This window comes from Perca flavescens, chromosome 8, assembly GCF_004354835.1.
Source record: "Perca flavescens isolate YP-PL-M2 chromosome 8, PFLA_1.0, whole genome shotgun sequence".
Taxonomy (NCBI): Eukaryota; Metazoa; Chordata; class Actinopteri; order Perciformes; family Percidae; genus Perca; species Perca flavescens.
Window position 1 is genome coordinate 8,159,414 of NC_041338.1, and position 17,825 is coordinate 8,177,238.

The window sequence follows — 17,825 nt, forward strand, 5'->3', positions numbered from 1 at the left end:
CTGCACTCACCACTTGTCGCTCGTGCTTGTCAACAAAAATGTGTCCACTTTAATTTTACACGTTGCTCTAGTTATTTTCATATTGTATTCATTTTCAGGTTCACTCGCTGAATCCTTTCAAAGTATCCAAAAAGATGAAAGTCTGCACTTTGTCAGAGTGTAGTGTGTAGTGTGTAGTGTACAGCAATAGTTTTGTGGGCTGCCATTTTTTTTGGTGTAGGACGTCCCATGTCCGGGGCATCCATGTTTGTAGATACTAGTAGCAGGTAAGTCTAGTATATTCTGTAATGTATTTTCAGTTTTTTTTCAGATCTTTTTCTTTTTTTTCTGTATTTGTAACCTGTACTGGATACAGTATTTTATGTTTGTCTGTTGTTTGCTGAGCTAACAGTGTTATGCACATTACTGTAGTAAGCATGAAAACTGGGACATGTTTTGTTGTGTGTTTCTCCATGTTGACATGTTGACTGATTTGGGTAAATGGAGAGAAATAAATTATATTTTCCTCAGTCTGCAGCATTGGTCTTGTGTAGTGTTTGGTGAACCTATTGAATATTTGCACTTTCTCTGTGTACTTCATTTACAGTACTCTAATCACTGAGAAGTAGGATTGCTAAAAGTGTTTTAGGTTAGCAACAGCAGTGTGTAACCGGTTCAAACAGAACTAAGTTATATGAAACGTGTGTGTTTCATATGGTAACAAAATGTTTTGTTTTATAAATTAGTGTATAGTTTTTGCAAGAGTGTTTCATTTTGCAAAAAGTTCTGCTAATTGGGGGTGTGGTTGTGCTAATTGGGTGTAGTGTTTTGAAAAACCGCTTTCAAAATAGTGCTTCAGCAATTGAGAAAAACTGTAAGCAAATGGCATCACAATCTGCTGATATTTTCAAGCAAAATCTTGAGATATTATTTTCTAGATCATAGTTACTGGTTTATCTACTAACCTGTTCCTACAGTTTTTATGTAATTTTAATTTTAAGATGTCTTTGTCATCATGCTACTTTTTGTTATTGTGGGCCATGAAAAGCTCAGCCGTCTGGGGACACATCTTACTGAGGCGTGGTTCCTGTAAATATGAACCTTTGGGATGCACAGAGGCTTCATTTCTGTGTTCCATGATGACGACTGGTTGATGTCTTTGAATGGACACAGAGGTGCAGTGCTATTTTGGTACAGAGGTTTAATACTGGATACAGAGTATGTTTTTTTTCCCGTTTCTATCTAATGCATATTTTGTATTTCCATATTGCACAAAAAGCACCATAATAATAAAGTTTAATTGATTGAGTGATTGGTAAAAAGAGGTCCTTTGTGTGCTTGGTTTTTGTGTGTGTGTGTGTGTGTGTGTGTGTGTGTGTGTGTGTGTGTGCCGGTGTGTCAGAGCAATCCATGGTGTTTGCACATTCCCTGTGTGTATTTATCGGAGTGTGATAGTATCTGTGTATGCTGTGAACCTGTCTTACACAAATCTCACTTGCTTCTCTGCAGCTGCAAACACACACACACACACACACACACACACACACACACACACACACACACACACACACACACACACACACACACACACACACACCACCTCCACCCACCCCTCTGTCACTGACACACACCCACCGATTGGCCACCATTGAAGCAAGGCATAAGCTGTTCCCTAGCAACAGAGCGCTGGTTAACCAATAGGGGGCCTTCTGTGAGGAAGGGGCTAGTTTGCCAGTCTGCTGTTACTAAGGTGCAGAGAGGACCGCTGTGGTTCTCTTACCGCCTGTATATCTGTGTATGGTGTGTGTGTGTGTGTGTGTGTGTGTGTGTGTGTGTGTGTGTGTGTGTGTGTGTGTGTGTGTGTGTGTGTGTGTGTGTGTGTGTGTGTGTGTGTATTTTAGGCTTCATGTGTTCACTTAAGAGGTAGCAGCAGCAGCAGCAGCAGCCACTAAACTACTAAATAACTGACTTCATTCAAATTTGGATTAAAGTGATTAAAGTGAGCAAGTTGTGTAAGTGTGGAACTGTATAACTGTGTAACAGTTTACACACACTACGTGTACCTTTGTGTGTGTGTGTGTGTGTGTGTATATGTGTGTGTGTGAGAGAGAGAGAGTGAGAGAGAGAGCTTGATTTATAATGAGCTCAGTGCATGTCTGCAGCGTACGATGAGTGGTTTTCCCTTGCAGCTGACTTTCCTGTTGGTTTCATTAGCTAATGCTGCGACCGTATTATTATCCAGGATTAGCGTGGTTGGGGCCGTCCTCCAGCCTGAGTCAAGACGTAGCCAAAAATTATATTAAAATGCCGTAATCCCCCCTGCTTGCTCGTAGTACAAAAAAAAATCTTTCTTTATTTCACAAGGTTAAACCTTGTGCCTCTCCCCCAGGATTATCTTAATATGTTGGATAACATTGTGTTATGTCACTGGGGATGGAATGTATCCTCATGACAGTGGACAACAAATCCTTTTAATAAAATCAATGTGTGGCAGTGACATGACAGATATGACAAATACACCATACAGCTGCTGTCCAGGGTGATATTAAGGCCAAACAGAGCACAAACTTCTGAAATTTAAAGCTGCTATAATCAATGTTTTTTTTACATTACCAACGGATATGTGCATGATGATGTATGCTTAATAAAGTGCATAGATCTGCAGAGATCTAAGTGCGTGGATATCTCTTTTACCAGTTGAGAATCATTGATGCTTCCAGCACACGTGGACACACGGCTGTCCGCGCTGACAGGACACAGATGTTGTCCGTATCGTCTATGGTTCTGGCTCTGACCGCGGGAACAGTGACGGGACAGCACCTCGCTTCAACGCAACGTAATAACTCCTGAAAATAATGTCCATCTTGCAAACGTATCCGTCTCTGCAGTCATATCAACCACCGAATTCCAGCAACAGGAAATAAGGCTCACGGACTTGTTTTTTCTCTGCCGAAAAAAAGACTAATTGTTGGGTTAAAATGCGTTGTAACCCCTGTTACTGTGATTGTAATAATATTACCGAAATGTAATTAGTAATGCATTATATTACTGCGTTACAGCAAACACTGAATACAATACTGTAATTCCGTTACTCCCAACACTGATACTGATACTCCCAACACTGATTGGTTGATACTGAGTTTGGATTGTCTGCCCGAGCCCGACCTGCGGGCCGGGTCGGGCCGATATTTACCGCAACTATCCTCGGGCTGGGCCGGGCCAGGCCGGGCCCTTGATTTCTTTTTTACATTTCTTCATTCGGATCCATTCCATTCTGAATAAACAAACAACGCAGTTTACATGCTTCGTCCTTTTTGCATTATTCATTAAGATAATTCTTAACAGATTTCTGTAGTTCAAACAACTCGGAATTGTAGTTGAGAACGTCAGTTATATTGGCCAACGTATTAAAAAATTGTCGGGTTTAAATCTGGGTCAGACTCATAATTACAGTTAATGTGTCGGGCCGGGCCAGGCTCGATCACAACGTGCACGGGCTCGGGTATGGTCGGGCACAATATAAGCTTTAATTCTGGTTAGTGTGGACTTAACTCCAGTATAAGGTGAACCTTACGTTGCCGTGGTGCAACCAAACATGGACACAACTTTAGCATCAAACTAACTAGTTTCAACGTATTGTTTAGCAGTGTTGGAATTAATGTGTTACAAAAGTAACGCGATTACACTAATGTATTCCTTTTTGCAGTAACGCAGTAATATAACGCATAACTACCTGTAATATAAAATGTTGGTAATATTATAGCCGATATGATCTCAGTAACGCAAGTTACAACGCATTTTAAACCAACATTTTTTGGTGTTTTGTTTTTTTAAGAACTCACCAACATCGCAAAAAAGTCCATGAGTGTTATTTCCTGTTGCTGCAATTCGAATGGTTGAGATGACTGCAGGGACGGATATATTTGCGAGATGGAAATATAGGCCCACCCCCATTATTTTCAGGAGTTATTACGTTGCGTTGAATCAAGGTGCTGTCCCATCACTGTTCCCGTGGTCAGAGCCAGAACCAGAGACGGTACGGACAACATCTGTGTCCCAACAGGTAACGTCAGAGTGGACAGCAGTGTGTCCGAGCAGCTGACAGATATAAACATGTAGGGAGCTAATGTGTAGGCTTGTTACACGAAATAGCATAACATTTTATCAGCAGTGGAAAGTAACTATACCGTACTTCAATACAGTTGTAAGGTACTTTTAATTGAGTATTTTCATCTTTATACTTCTACTCCACTACAATTCAGAGTCAAGTAAACCTATTGTAGGCCTACGTTTTACTTCACTATTTATTTTATAGTATAGCTTTAGTTAGCCTGCTTTGAAGATTCAAATGAATAATACAAAATAGTATGAATAAATTATGATGTAAGCTATTACAGTGGATAAAGCTGAGACTTTGTCGATCCCGTGGTGAAATTCACAATCTACCTACTTCTGCGGTTATTTTGGTAAAAGTAACTCAAAAGTAACGCAAAAGTAGTGTAAAGCATTACGATTCAGAGACAGTAATATTGTAATATAACTAATTACTCTCAAATGACATTAACTAGTAATCTATAATGTATTACATTTAGGAAGTAACTGCCCAACACTGTCGTTTAGTATGGACTTTACACCCTAATTTAAGACTGAACCGAATTTACACACAGCTGGTGCAATTGCTCTTCTGGCTGAATGGGTGCAAAAGAGAGCAGCAGATCATTTGTCATGGTTTTGGTCATTGGACACTGTGCAACAATCCCATATGGATTTTAGTTTTACGTGTCCATATACTTTTGGCCAGAAGAATAGCAAAGTGACTCAAAATAATGTATTGTTTTTTGCAGATCTCTCACTGCATTTATTGTTTATTAATCTTTCTTTTAGATCTATTCTATTCTCTTTGTTTAAGCCAGTCTTAATATCAGTTATTATAATAATTTCCATCGTGAATATAAAATATTGATTATAGCTTCTTTAATGTTGAAATTCAAACTTTATATGTATTTATATATGTGGTTTGAGCATACAAACGTATAAGAAATTGAGCCTAAATTGAATTGATCAGACAAAGGTTATGATATCAGTCTAGTGTCTTTAGAGAAGTGAGCTTCTGGTTAGCTGATTGACACGTCACATGAGGGAGCGTGTTAGTGTGATTGAACCCAGGCCTAGCCTATATTGACGATGTTTCATTTACAGGATAGTTCTGGTGCCGCAGGAGGTTCCACTAGATGTCCCTCATTTTTGTCCAGATGTCCCTCACTTTCCACTTTCTTTGTGTTGGCATTCTAAACTCCATGCGATTAGGGAAACATCCTCCGAGCTAGAACCGACTATCAAATTATATTTATCTTTTTTGGAGTAAAATTTGACACATTCGACAGCCATTGTATTTCCAGAGCTTGCCTCCCTACATGCACATGTTCCACCAAAACAAGTTCCTACCCAGGCTATTGTGTGGAAGGCACCTTTACTGTGTCCGGCACTTAGAGCCTCCCAAGATGTTTGTCATTGGTTTAAAGACATGCCAATGAACCAGAGCACATTTTTCACTTATCACAGAAGGTTGTGTGGACTAGCCAGACCTTCCTCTGCAGCGCTGTGGAGATAGGTCTGGCTGATGTATTGAGGAATTGATTCAGGAAGCAGAGGCGGAGCACAAGATATCAATGTAACCAGGTTACGTTCTGTCAGTCACATGATTAGGAAAGAGAAGTTGAGTTGAATGACTGACTGGAAGTTCAATTTTGTCTTGTCTGAATCTGTGACCACCCCAAAAAGGAAAGGTTTTTGAAACTGTACGCCTTAAAGCCTTTGAACACCCACACAGGTGTTTTCAGTTATTCTGGCTGATTAGACTCTGATTAGGTTGAAGGTGGGCCGGAGCTTAGATGGGAATTTTTAGGTCACAAATTCTTTCTACCAATAAGGATGATAAAGATGTCATTTGTCCCGCCCTAACAGGTGACTCAGGAAGATGTCAATCACTCAGTCTAACCACACCCACACAGTCCTGGAAAAGGTCCAATCAGCCACATTAACTATAAACACCTGTGTGGGGGTTCAGGGCCTTTAACATTGCCTTCTGTAAATTTGAAATTCAGATACATGGGTTTCAAAGGAAAATATTTCAATGCTATACATTCAGTTGTGTGTAGGCTTCAACATGAAGCATTCATTAGTTATTACATTTCATATCATAAGGTGACCAGTTGCTTACATATTTCTTTCATTATTATGGCATTTCTTTGCCTCCATATATTTAGGCCTTCAAAAAAGTTCACAAAATGTTGAGTGATTTTTTTAATTATTATTAATTATTAATTATTTTTTTATTCTAAATTTTACATGTGCTACATTAGAAAATGTACGTAAAAATAAAATAAAAAAAAAACTACAATATTTGTTGACTTCATATTTTATACGATATAAAACAGACACTAGTGCAGTCCTAACAAAGAGGAAAGCTGCAAAAGGCAAATTTGCACTGATGGAACATATTTTTTTTCCCTTTATTTAGCACATCAGAAAAGAATAATAATGTGTACATAGTAACCAATTCATCATGATAAACATGTGCAAGGAAGACAGGAAACCCCAAAGGGTTTATATAATCTAATGTTATCAGTGTCAACTGTTTAATCCCAGTAGCTGGTGAGATAAAAGCAATGATGAAGATATTCAACCTTGCTTGCTTACTGCTGCAGGTGGGAGCCCTTTTTCTGCTAAATTTCAACTCAAACTGCCTATGCACCAGTTGGGTTTTCAGCCTGTGACCATACAAAGCACTTGGAAGTAAAGTGCAGTGTAGTGTTGAGGATATCAGCAGTTTTATGAAACAAAAATCTCGTGCAGGTTTAATATGATCTTTCAGAATTTGTTAAAGTAGCTACGAGGAACTTTAAAATGTTTCTGAAATAGTTTTTTCCATCTGATGATCATAAATGACCTGTAACAGCAAACGAGACTAAGGCTACGTTCAGACGGCAGGTAAAAGTGGCCCAAATTCTTTTTGGGGTCAGGTGACCAGGTCAGACTTCTTCAGAAGTAGTGTGAACACTCAAATCTAGCCCAGATCAGATTTTTTCAAATCAGATTCAGGCCACTTCCATATGTGGTCCTGAATCAGACCCAGATCTGACCCAGATCGGCATCCCTCTGGGTCGGGCGCAACACCGGCCCGTCTCGCCCGCACCGTCGGGGAGGTGGAGCGTGAGCGATAGGACCCGAAAGATGGTGAACTATGCCTGGGCAGGGCGAAGCCAGAGGAAACTCTGGTGGATTTGTAGCCATAACCCCGCAAAATAGCCAATTTGGCTCTCCTTCTCTTCATTCTTTTCTTCCTCAGCACCTGTTACGGCTGCCATTACACAAACATTTTGAAATAAAAGCGAAAATGCTTACTTCCTCCATAACCTCCCTAACTTTAGTGCAACAGCGTGCTGCTTCTGAATTCATTGTTATTGTTAACCGCAAACAGTTCACACTGGAATCTGATATAGGCCACATTTAAAAAAAATCTGAATTAGGCAATAAGACTTGCAGTGTGAACATAGCTTAAAGAGTGAAAAGAACGCAATTTGTATATAGTTTTTATTACTGCCTTTCCTCGTGTGTGATTTCCCTGCAAAGTCACAAAATGATTCATGGCAGGTAGACCGTCTCTACAGTCAGACATTCTTATGGGTCACAGATTTCAGTGCAACACTGGAAAAGCCTGTGTTAATGTCTCCAGCCAGGTAAAGGGTAGCAGATGATTTCTTTATATATGCCTAATTGTATTTAGGGCCCGAGCACGAAAGTGCAAGGCCTCAACGGTGTCTTGCACTGAAAGTTTATTAGATTATTATTTTTCCGAGTCGCATTTTTGAGGGCGTTAGCATGCACGAAAACTCACAAAAATTTGCACACATGTCACAACTGCTGTCACAACTGCCGTTGCCAGGGGGCTCCATAGCGCCCCCTAACGTGCGCCTTAATTCTGAAAAAAGTAAGAAGTTAATATACCAACTTTTGAGGGAACATAGGTCTCATCTTGAACCTCATGGAGCTATTTTTAGAAAAAATTACAAAATTCTAAAATTTCCGAAATCTTGGTTTTCGTGCAAAAATCTTCATTTTACGAACATTTGTTTGAGGACTTAGGATGCACGAAAACTCTCAAACTTTTGCAGCCATGTGCAGAATATTAAACTCTTTCATCTGAATACACATTTAGGCTTGGGAGTGGTACGGTTGCTCTATAGCGCCCCCTAATTGGTTTTAGCACCTGGGCACATTTATGACGGCCTCAATATATATGAAAACTCACAAAAATTGGCAACCACATAAACACCTGGGAGCTTTGCGAGACTCTACAGCGATTTGGGCCATACCTGTAAGCGGGCTCCATAGCGCCCCCTAATGCGTGGAAGGCCTTAACGTGGACATAGTTACTCCGATCTTCACTAGACTTAATAACCATATTGTTCTAATCATTGCAGACATATTTCCCATTTACCTTCATTAGCTCCGCCCAAACGGAAGGCGGACATTTTTAATTATGCATTTTTCAGGTGTTTTACATTCTTTCAAACTCGTCCTAGGCCGTGATTTCAATCTTCTTGAATCTTTGCAGGTAGTATCTGTTGACCCTCATGACGAAAAGTTATCCAGAGAATTTTGATAGTTGAAAAAATGCGCAAGTTTAAGGAACTTCCTGTCTAAAAAGGAAGTTGCCTTATCGTGGCAACAATTATTTGCATTGCCCCGAAACTTGACAAGGTTGTTCCTCATGGCCGGTTTAGCATCTGTGCCAAAGTTGGCGGCAATTGGCCATTAGATGGCACTGTTTTAATTTTTTTTTATTAATCAGCAAAATATTGATAAATAGGAAGCCTACTTTGTCTAACTACTCCTGGGACGTGAGTCCAATCTGCACGAAAACTTGGATATAGACTTAGTGGACTCTCGTGACTAAAAGTTATCAAAATAATTTTGATAGCTAACACAATGCGCAAGTTACAGAGGACCAACTTCCTGTAGGGGGCTGTCGAAACAGGAAGTTGCATATCTTACCAAGATTTATTCCGATTGACACCAAACATGACAGTTTTTCCGAATAAGGGCCAAATTTAGAGTGAATCGGCCATTAGATGGCGCTGTGAGAATTTCTTTTATTAATTATTCACATTGCGATATATGGGAAACATACTTGGTCTAACTCCTCCTGGGCTGTGAGTCCAATCTGCACGAAAACTTGGATATAGACTCGGTGGACCCTCGTGACTAAAAGAATTTTGATAGCTAACACGATGCGCAAGTTATGGAGGAACAACTTCCTGTAGGTGGGTTTCGAAACATGAACGGCTGTATCTAGGCAAACGTTATTCCGATTTACATGAAACTTAGAATGTGTGGTCCACATGTGATGTTGCATTTGCCAGTACCCCCCGGGGCAAGAAGCGAGGGCCCGTCATCGCTGCTTGCAGCTTTAATTTACTTTTATTTTAGAAGTTATCTGTTAGTAGTTATGGCTAATACTGGGGCAGGTTCATAACAAAAAAAGTTTTTAAATTAAACGAAGAACAACTAAAAACTAAAAGGAAGAGCGGCGACAGGCGAAAACCCCAGTCAACCTCGATCAGACATTCATCAGATGGAGACAATTAAGGGATTGTAAAGGATTCAAAAGCGACCCCTAATTGTCCCTCTTCCTCTTAGACAGGTATGTAATATGTCTATTTCTTTCATAACTTTACAATGCCAGACATAGTTGTACGTCGGTAGCCTACATGCAATTACGTCCCCCATCCATTTAGCTCGTTTGTTATTTCTTTTCAGTCCATGTTTGTGTTGGCCTACTATTTTGTTTTTGTCCCCATTCTTGTGTAAAGGGTCCTTGGGTTTCATGAAATGCGCTATATAAATCTATAGCCCTATTCGCACGGGATTAGTATCATCTGGGGACCTCTGTGATCTGTGAAATTACCCCCCCCCCCCCCACATATCTGAGTTGCATGTGGCGCATTCGTAAGGGATAAGGAAGAAGCCTGTGATTTTACTCAAATTTACCGACATATCTGTACCCTGAGAGTTGGGTACTCGGAGGCGCGTGGAGGACGGCCAGGGCAAGGCTGCTGCACCGCCATTGGGGGCCAGGCCCGATAAGGGTTACCAGAGGCGCATACCCTGTCCCCGCTGCTGCGGCACCAACACAGCATCACCATCAGCGGAGTGGATCGGGGGCGGAGTTCTCCGGTCAGGCGGTGGTCTATACATAAATTGGTCATCAAAGACAAAACAAAAACCTTGAAAAAAATGATATATGACCCCGCCAAATCACAGACATGTTGATTCGCGCGGGACTAATATTATCACAGGATCTCGATATTCGGCGAAATATGGTAGGTCATTTGCTGTGGAATGTTTACTTGACAAATTGCAGACATGGCAGATTCGCACGGGATTAAGATCACAAACAACCTCCGTAATTAAATTATTAAAATGACTAGAGGTCACCAAGTAATACTAATCCCGTGTGAATATGGCTTTAGTTATTATTATTATTATTATTATTACACTGCTACAACAAACTCTTAATGCTTTGGCTTGTGACACAGTGGGCCCTATCTTGCACCCAGCGCTTTTTAAACCAATGCATGTATCCTTCCTATTTTGCACCTGACGCACAGCAGACTTTTCCCTCCACAGACTCACGTTGGTAAATTGGGGAATGAACTTGCGCTCCGGGGGCGGTTATGCAAAAAGAGGAGGGTGTTCCCGGCGCAAATGTTCCCTAGTGCTATTTTGCAGATTCAGAAAACAATTCCGCCACTGACCAGGAAAAACCTAGTCTAAAGTCAGTGGCTCGTTATTCAGATGCTATTTTAAGGGCGCATGCTTGGCCGTAATTTAAAGTGCGCACACCGCGCATACACTTTGCTTCTCTCATCTCAGGGACCCAGCAGTTCCCATTTTTGCAAACCATACATAAATACAAAGACAAATATGACCTTGTTTTAAACAACATTTCCATGAATCATGGATGTGTTGATGACATAAATGAGGAAATATTAGAGGAGATGTGATGTTGAACTGCATGTCCCGATGCCACTTAACCCAAATGCCCCAGCAGCAGCACGGGAGAGGAGAGACAGAAGAGCTGCGTGGTCTATAGTGAGGTAATCTCGTAGACTACATTGCAAAAATATCACCATGCATTCATAACCTCGTAATTCAATGAGATTGAGCCCAAAACATGGGAAAGTACGTTTTTGTGACATTTCTTTATTTACATTTTATAAACGTCGGTCTCCTCGGCTGTGAACCGCTCCTGGCGTGCGCCCATGGATGTATTAAGAGCGTGCGCCTAGCAAATCCGCCATTATAATAGCAATCCGCCATGGAACAAACGTGCCTGCTTATAAAGGGAATGTGAGATGTAGCTACTTCAGACCAACCCATTTTAGATTTGCGCAGGAGTCATTTATCCGCCCACAAAGCTACTTGTTTGGCGTTTGATACTTGCGTTTCAGATCGTTAAAATAGGGCCCAGTGACTGCGATAATGGTGGTACCCGGTTTAGCTCAGGATACATCCAAAGTAGGCTAAGTTACAATATGCAACACTTATAATGCAACGATGCATCTGTAACATATTCTCTTATTGTAAACAGTGTTGGGAGTAACGCGTTACAAAAGTAACGCAATTACAGTAATGTATTCCTTTTTGCTGTAACGCAGTATTATAACTCATTACTAATTAAATTTCGGGAATATTATTACTCGTTACAATCTCAGTAACGCGAGTTACAACGCATTTTAATGCAACATGTTTAAGAATTTCCCAAAACCGCGAAGCATTTGTTCACAGGAAAAAAAAAGCCGTGCGTATTATTTCATAACATCTGTGTCCCAACAGGTGACGATACGTCAGCGTGGACAGCTGTGTGTCCGAGCCGCTGACAGATTTAAACATGTCGGGAATTAATGTTTAGGTTGTTACACGTAAATCATTGCAGTTTATCAGCCGTGGAGAGTAACTCTGCCTGTAGTGGAACTGCTTCGAATTACGACCAAAAACGCTTGTCTTTTACTGTGACCATTTACTGTTCAATATGTTGCTGTCATGAACGGTAATAATTATTACAGTTGCAGTTTTACAAACAAGAAAGTGAGCAACTTAGCTTGACGGACATGTTGCATCTCAGTAAGCTGGCAAGAGTACATAACAGACAACTTCCGTGTAGGCTACTTCAAAATAAAAGCACTTCCTGTGACGGTTCGCAGTAAAACTATATTACTGTTAAAAAAAGTAAGTGTGGACCTTTTCACATATCAGCTGTAAATCAAGTACTGTAAATAATGTAAATAGTTAGTTTTAATCACACTATAATTGACCATTTCATTTAGAATGTTTTAAACTAAACAACATGAATTTCTTATTCAAGTGCTTTAAACAAACATTTTACAACAATGCCGTACTTCAATACAACCATAAGATACTTTTAATTGAGTATTTTCATTTTATCCTACTTGTATATTGTACATTTTACTTATTTATTTTTTATAGCTTTAGTTACTTTGCATATCCATATTAATTATACAAAATATTATGAATAATCTATGATGTATCAAAGTGGATAAAGAGGAGACTTTATTGATCCGGTGGTGAAATTCACAAGCTAGCTGTCAAGTCAAACTTCCACTATTATTTTGGTGAAAGTAACTCAAAAGTAATGCAAAAGTAGTGTAACGCATTACAATTCAGAGACAGTAATATTGTAATATAACTAATTACTCTCAAATGACAGTAACTAGTAATCTATAATGTATTACATATTGAAAGTAACTTGCCCAACACTGATTGTAAATGAATGATTTTCTGTCTGAGCAAAACATTCATCACAACTATATGACATCCCGGTAACGCTAACTCAGTAATCTGCAATGGGTAATAGCCTACATACTTTCCTCCCGTGGACATTATGAATTTTTTGCTGCATCGGGCACATTATTGTTGCCTTTGTTATTGTTGTTACTATCCCTAGATAACGGTAAGATTTGTGTATCTAGTATAGTATTCATACACAATATTCACTTATAAGGGTTTAAGCATGGATATTCTGTATAAACTGAAAGTTCCTCCTATCCACTCTAAGTATTGTGTTTGCGTGAACCAGAAATATGTTAGTATTCTCAGTATCTCAGAGTCTTACCGGGTTGCCTTTGCTCTGCATGAGGCTGTGGTCCTGCTGCTCCGGTGTGATGGGGGAGGACTTCAGCGGGGGGGAGAGAGTGAGGTCCCGACGTAGAGGCCGTGAATCCATCTTTTCCCCCAGCTTGTGCGCTGAGTCTTTCCCCCCTTCCCTCCTCTCCTTTTCTTCCCCCCCTTCACGGTTCTTATGCCTCTGTCGTTGCACGGTGTGCGGGCGCTCCTCTCCATGAGCATGACTATGCCCAGGCCTCTCCTCCCCAGGCCCATGGGGCTTGTGGGTAGTGGAGTCTCTGGGCTGTAAAGGCTTCATCTCCATCTCATAATTGCTTATTTTCTCCTCATCCTGCTCCAGCAGCCGGCCTCCCCTACCGTGCACGCCCCTGCGCCCCGTCGTCCAAGACGCAGACGAGGACGACTCTGTCCACCTGTCCCCTCTGGCCTGTCTGTGATTGGACGATCCGTGCTCCCGGGACTTGTGATTGGAGGAGCTGTGTTTGTGTCCGTTGGTGCGGCTCGCTCCTCGTCCGCTGAGCACACCTCCTCCTTTCGAAAACATCCCTCTCCGCTTGTCTTCGCTCCAGCTGTTGGCCCGCGTGTACTCCCCCTTCCTTCCTCCTCCTCCTCCGCTTTCACCTCCCCCACTTCCTCCCTCCATCAACACCTGGATCTCCGTCTGCCCTCCTCCCCCACCTTTCTCACCCCTTTCTCCTGCGTCCTTCCCTTTGTCCCCGTGGTCCACGGCGCTCTGTCGGTGGAAGCGGGCACTCTTGCTGCGTTGGGATGGCCTGGCAGGGGGAGGAGGGGTGTGGGGCGGTGAGGAAGAAGGGGGGCTGAGATCAGGGGTGGCGGCATCGTTAGACGGGTCGTCAGAGCCCGCGCTCTTTACATAAAGGTCGGGGCTGTCAGCGGTGCCAGCGCTACTCGACAACCCCTCGCCCTCCACCTCGCTGGACACCTGACGTTTGGGACGCTGCACCTCCATGCCTGCAAAAGACAGAAGACATCAGAATGAAGATGGGACTTTTTGGGAGGTGGTGAAACAGTGAGGTGGGGAAGCTACGCTGTCTTCATGCTCGTTGACATGACACTGCCATCGCTGCTTACTTCTTAAAGGTCCCATGGCATGAAAATGTCTCTTTATGAGGTTTTTTAACATTAATATGCGTTCCCCCAGCCTGCCTATGGTCCCCCAGTGGCTAGAAATGGCGATAGGTGTAAACTGAGCCCTGGGTATCCTGCTCTGCCTTTGAGAAAATGAAAGCTCAGATGGGCCGATCTGGAATCTTGCTCCTTATGAGGTCATAAGGAGCAAGGTTACCTCCCCTTTCCCGCCCAGAGAATTTGGCCTACCCATGAGAGAGAGAGACATCATGGCTTTCAAACGAGCAAAGTGGCAGTTGGTCAAAGCCATACCCCGCCCCCTCTCTCCTCCTCAATAGCTAAAGACACAGAAATGGCACATCCTAAGGAAAGCTCATTGTGGGACTGGCTCTAATGGCTGTAATTCTGCACCAAGACTGAATTTCAGGAGAGAGACTTCAGATACAGTATTAGGGGACCACTAAGGTCTATATAAAAGCATCCATAGAGCACCATGTCATGGGACCTTTAAAACTTCTTTAAATGACAGCACAATAAGTATCAGTACAGGCAACAATGTCATGCATTTTCTCCGACGGTATAAGAAAATGAGGGTGGGGAGGGGGCTTGACTCTTTATTATTTTTATTTTTTTAAAGCATAACCCCCTCCAACATTATCATTTTTTTTCTTTGGACCCCACCCAAAAAACAATTCATGGCAAACCTAACAAAATGATCAATATGTCCATCAAATCTTTTACACGATGCCTGAGTGGCATGGCCAGGCCTTTTGGAGATGTTTACTCCAGAAAGAAATGTGTAATCTAACTATTTGGTCTTTTAAAACATTTTTTACAATAAATCTCCCAAAAAGTTGAAGGATCCTCCCCTGCTTTTCCAAAGAAATCAATCTACCCTCCCTTCTCTGACCCCCAAATTTTTGTACAGTCCCTTTGTTTTTATCTGCAAACAAATACAAAGGCAATAGCAGGGTACACGATGATGTCCATGCACGACTCAACACAAACATGTTGCAAAATGTCAGCACTGATACTTGTTGACATGGATGTCCTCACAATAGAAACAAACAGCCGCTGAGAGCAGAATAGATGGCAAAAGAACAATCACTGTCATCTCAGGTATCTGTGTGTGGGAGTGTACAGTACGTGTCATAAAGTCTGTGGGTGTGTGTGTGTGTGTGTGTGTGCGTGCGTGCGTGCATACATGGTCTTGTGGGTTGGCTACCTGCAGTGCTGTACAGGTGTGAGTGACAGAGGCAGAAACTCAAAGCTGGAGGGTGGTTGACACTGACCTTTATCACCATCCCACACACACATTTGTGTTTTGTTTGTTCATGCATGTGTAGGCACATGTGTTGTTTCGTATGTGTCTGCTTGGCTGGGTTTGTGGATTATGTACAATGTACATGTATGTTGTGATTTTAGTGTGTGTGACCACCATTTCCTGGGTGCTGGAACGAAGGGGAGAACTGCTTGGCGGTGACCCTCGCCATGCGACTCTCCTCCTGGGCTTTCTGAGCTGCTCCTACCGCTGCCTCGGCTTTACCCTGTGCATGAGCCGTCCTGACACACAGAAGACACACAGAATGTATAGAGGACAATAAATAAATCAAACTTTAAACATTCAGAATCACTAGCAGCAGTGTCCAAAAACATTTAAGAAGAAAAAAGTACAGCAGGTTGGAAGGAGATTAGGAATTCTCCATCAAAAGGACAGAACAGAATAGAAAACCATTGTCCAAAAATACTGTAGGAAAAAAAGAACACAATAAAAGTGCCAACAGTGCACCACAGTATTTCAGTTTTTCACTGATACAGGGGTATTTGTGTTTGAGCCCTCGTTTATTCAATACACACAAGGCTCTCAGAACTCAACTAGTTCACCTCCATTAACTTTGTATTGGATTTAGGGATGCAATGATTATAGATTTTGTTGGTACGATTATGGTCTAAAAAATGATCACGGTTTCATTTGCATACGCAAGCGTTTATGTTGTCAATGAGGTTTAATAAGAACTGCACACACTGCTACACATAACATGCAGTCAGTTAACACTCGGTGTAGCGGAGCCTTTACCAATAATTAACTGTGACGTTTTAAAGCGTCTAGTGCATCCCTAATATATAGTGCTAATATATATAATTGGATTCTTGTGTTTGTTGCCCAAGGGCTGATGGACTACCTTGCAATGTGGGCCCACTACTTTAATGGTTGGAAGAAAAATAAAGTTCAGGTAACTGTATGCAAATTAAAGCATTTGTTTGTCCTCACAATTATTCCAAAAGTGATCTTGTTGATGTTGTTGGGACCCACATAAAAACAAGTTGGTAACCATAATTGTCCAACACACAACTAATTAACCTGACATGGTGGACACCAGTTAGTGTACAGACACACTATGCAGGCTAAAGACAACGTTTTCTCTTCGCTCTGACCTTCTGTCCATACCAGGCCAACATTTTTCTCACCTGAAAACAGAACTTTTTGAATCCACTATTTTATGCTCCTTTAGTGTTCTGACAGAACAGAAAAATATGTAACAGCTACTGTAAATCGTGAGTTAGGCTGATTTACATCGTAGTGTATTTGATCTAGAGTGCGGATCGGGCCGCATTTTTCTGTCCAAGCCCGGCCCGCGTCCAACAGGCATTAAAGATATTTATGTCCGAGCCCAACCTGAGCCCTACACAGTAAAAATCTCATTTTTTTCTTATACTAATGATGCAAACGTTTGTTTGTGTGGAAAACCCACTTTTATTAAGCAACTGCAGGAAGGCATTCAGAAATGTCAACAGATGAGCGCATCAGCGCACACGGGGAAACACGCGCACGTTAACACAAGCCTGCACCTACATAATAAGCTTTTTTGAATTTAAAATGTTCAATGCCTTATTGCGCTTATGTGACCGAGCCCGACCCGAACCCGAACATCATTTCTAAATATCTGTCCGAACCCGGCCTGGCCCGTCGCTTGGTTCGGGTATCCGTCCTCTAATTTGATCACAGAAAGCCAGAGGGGACAGAACAGAGGTTTATAGAGCTAAGTCTCCAGATGTTAGCTATGATGCAGACTTGTTGTTTGCCAACTTGAAGAAGACAAAGAAGACTTTAGTCGTTTTTTTAATGACATTTGGGTGTTTCAGTGTGATTGGAAAACTGTAAGAAAACAATCTGAAAACAATTTGTGCGGACACACATCATTTTCACATGGAAACTGTGTTTGAAAAACTCAAAAATTCAACATTGCGGTAGTGGTTGCTAGGAGCCTATAACATATTTCACACTGATCAAAAGGTATCCAGCCATCTAGATGGCCTTCCAATATTAAATTAGCAGCTGCTAAGATCTGATTGCTCAACTGTCTCTCCAAAAGTAAAAACCCATTAATTTTCCCCATAAGGATTTTGGTTATTGGCCATAACTTCTATGTCAATCAGAGGTAGACTTGCCACGAACTACGAGATTGTGAAATGAACTCGTCAAATAAGGACGCTTGGGCAGTGGCTCTCAGCGTCAGATACGACGCAAAGCACCCATCAGCGTGTGT

The 17,825-nt window shown here is 41.6% G+C and overlaps 1 protein-coding gene across 2 annotated transcripts in view; it reads right to left on the bottom strand.

Moving 5' to 3' along the window:
* jph3b (junctophilin 3b) overlaps window positions 1–17,825 on the bottom strand; it is a 70,908-nt gene that overhangs the window by 6,900 nt on the left and 46,183 nt on the right. Inside the window, exons 4-6 of one of the 2 annotated variants that reach the window (XM_028584612.1) lie at window positions 15,716–15,840; window positions 13,178–14,160; window positions 10,206–10,231 (exon numbers count right to left, since the gene is read on the bottom strand). In XM_028584612.1, the coding sequence (XP_028440413.1) occupies window positions 10,220–10,231; window positions 13,178–14,160; window positions 15,716–15,840 (1,120 nt within the window). In that variant the 3' untranslated portion in view covers window positions 10,206–10,219. Of the gene's footprint in view, window positions 1–10,205; window positions 10,232–13,177; window positions 14,161–15,715; window positions 15,841–17,825 lie in introns of those variants that run through there. The other variant, XM_028584610.1, reaches the window with a different exon arrangement.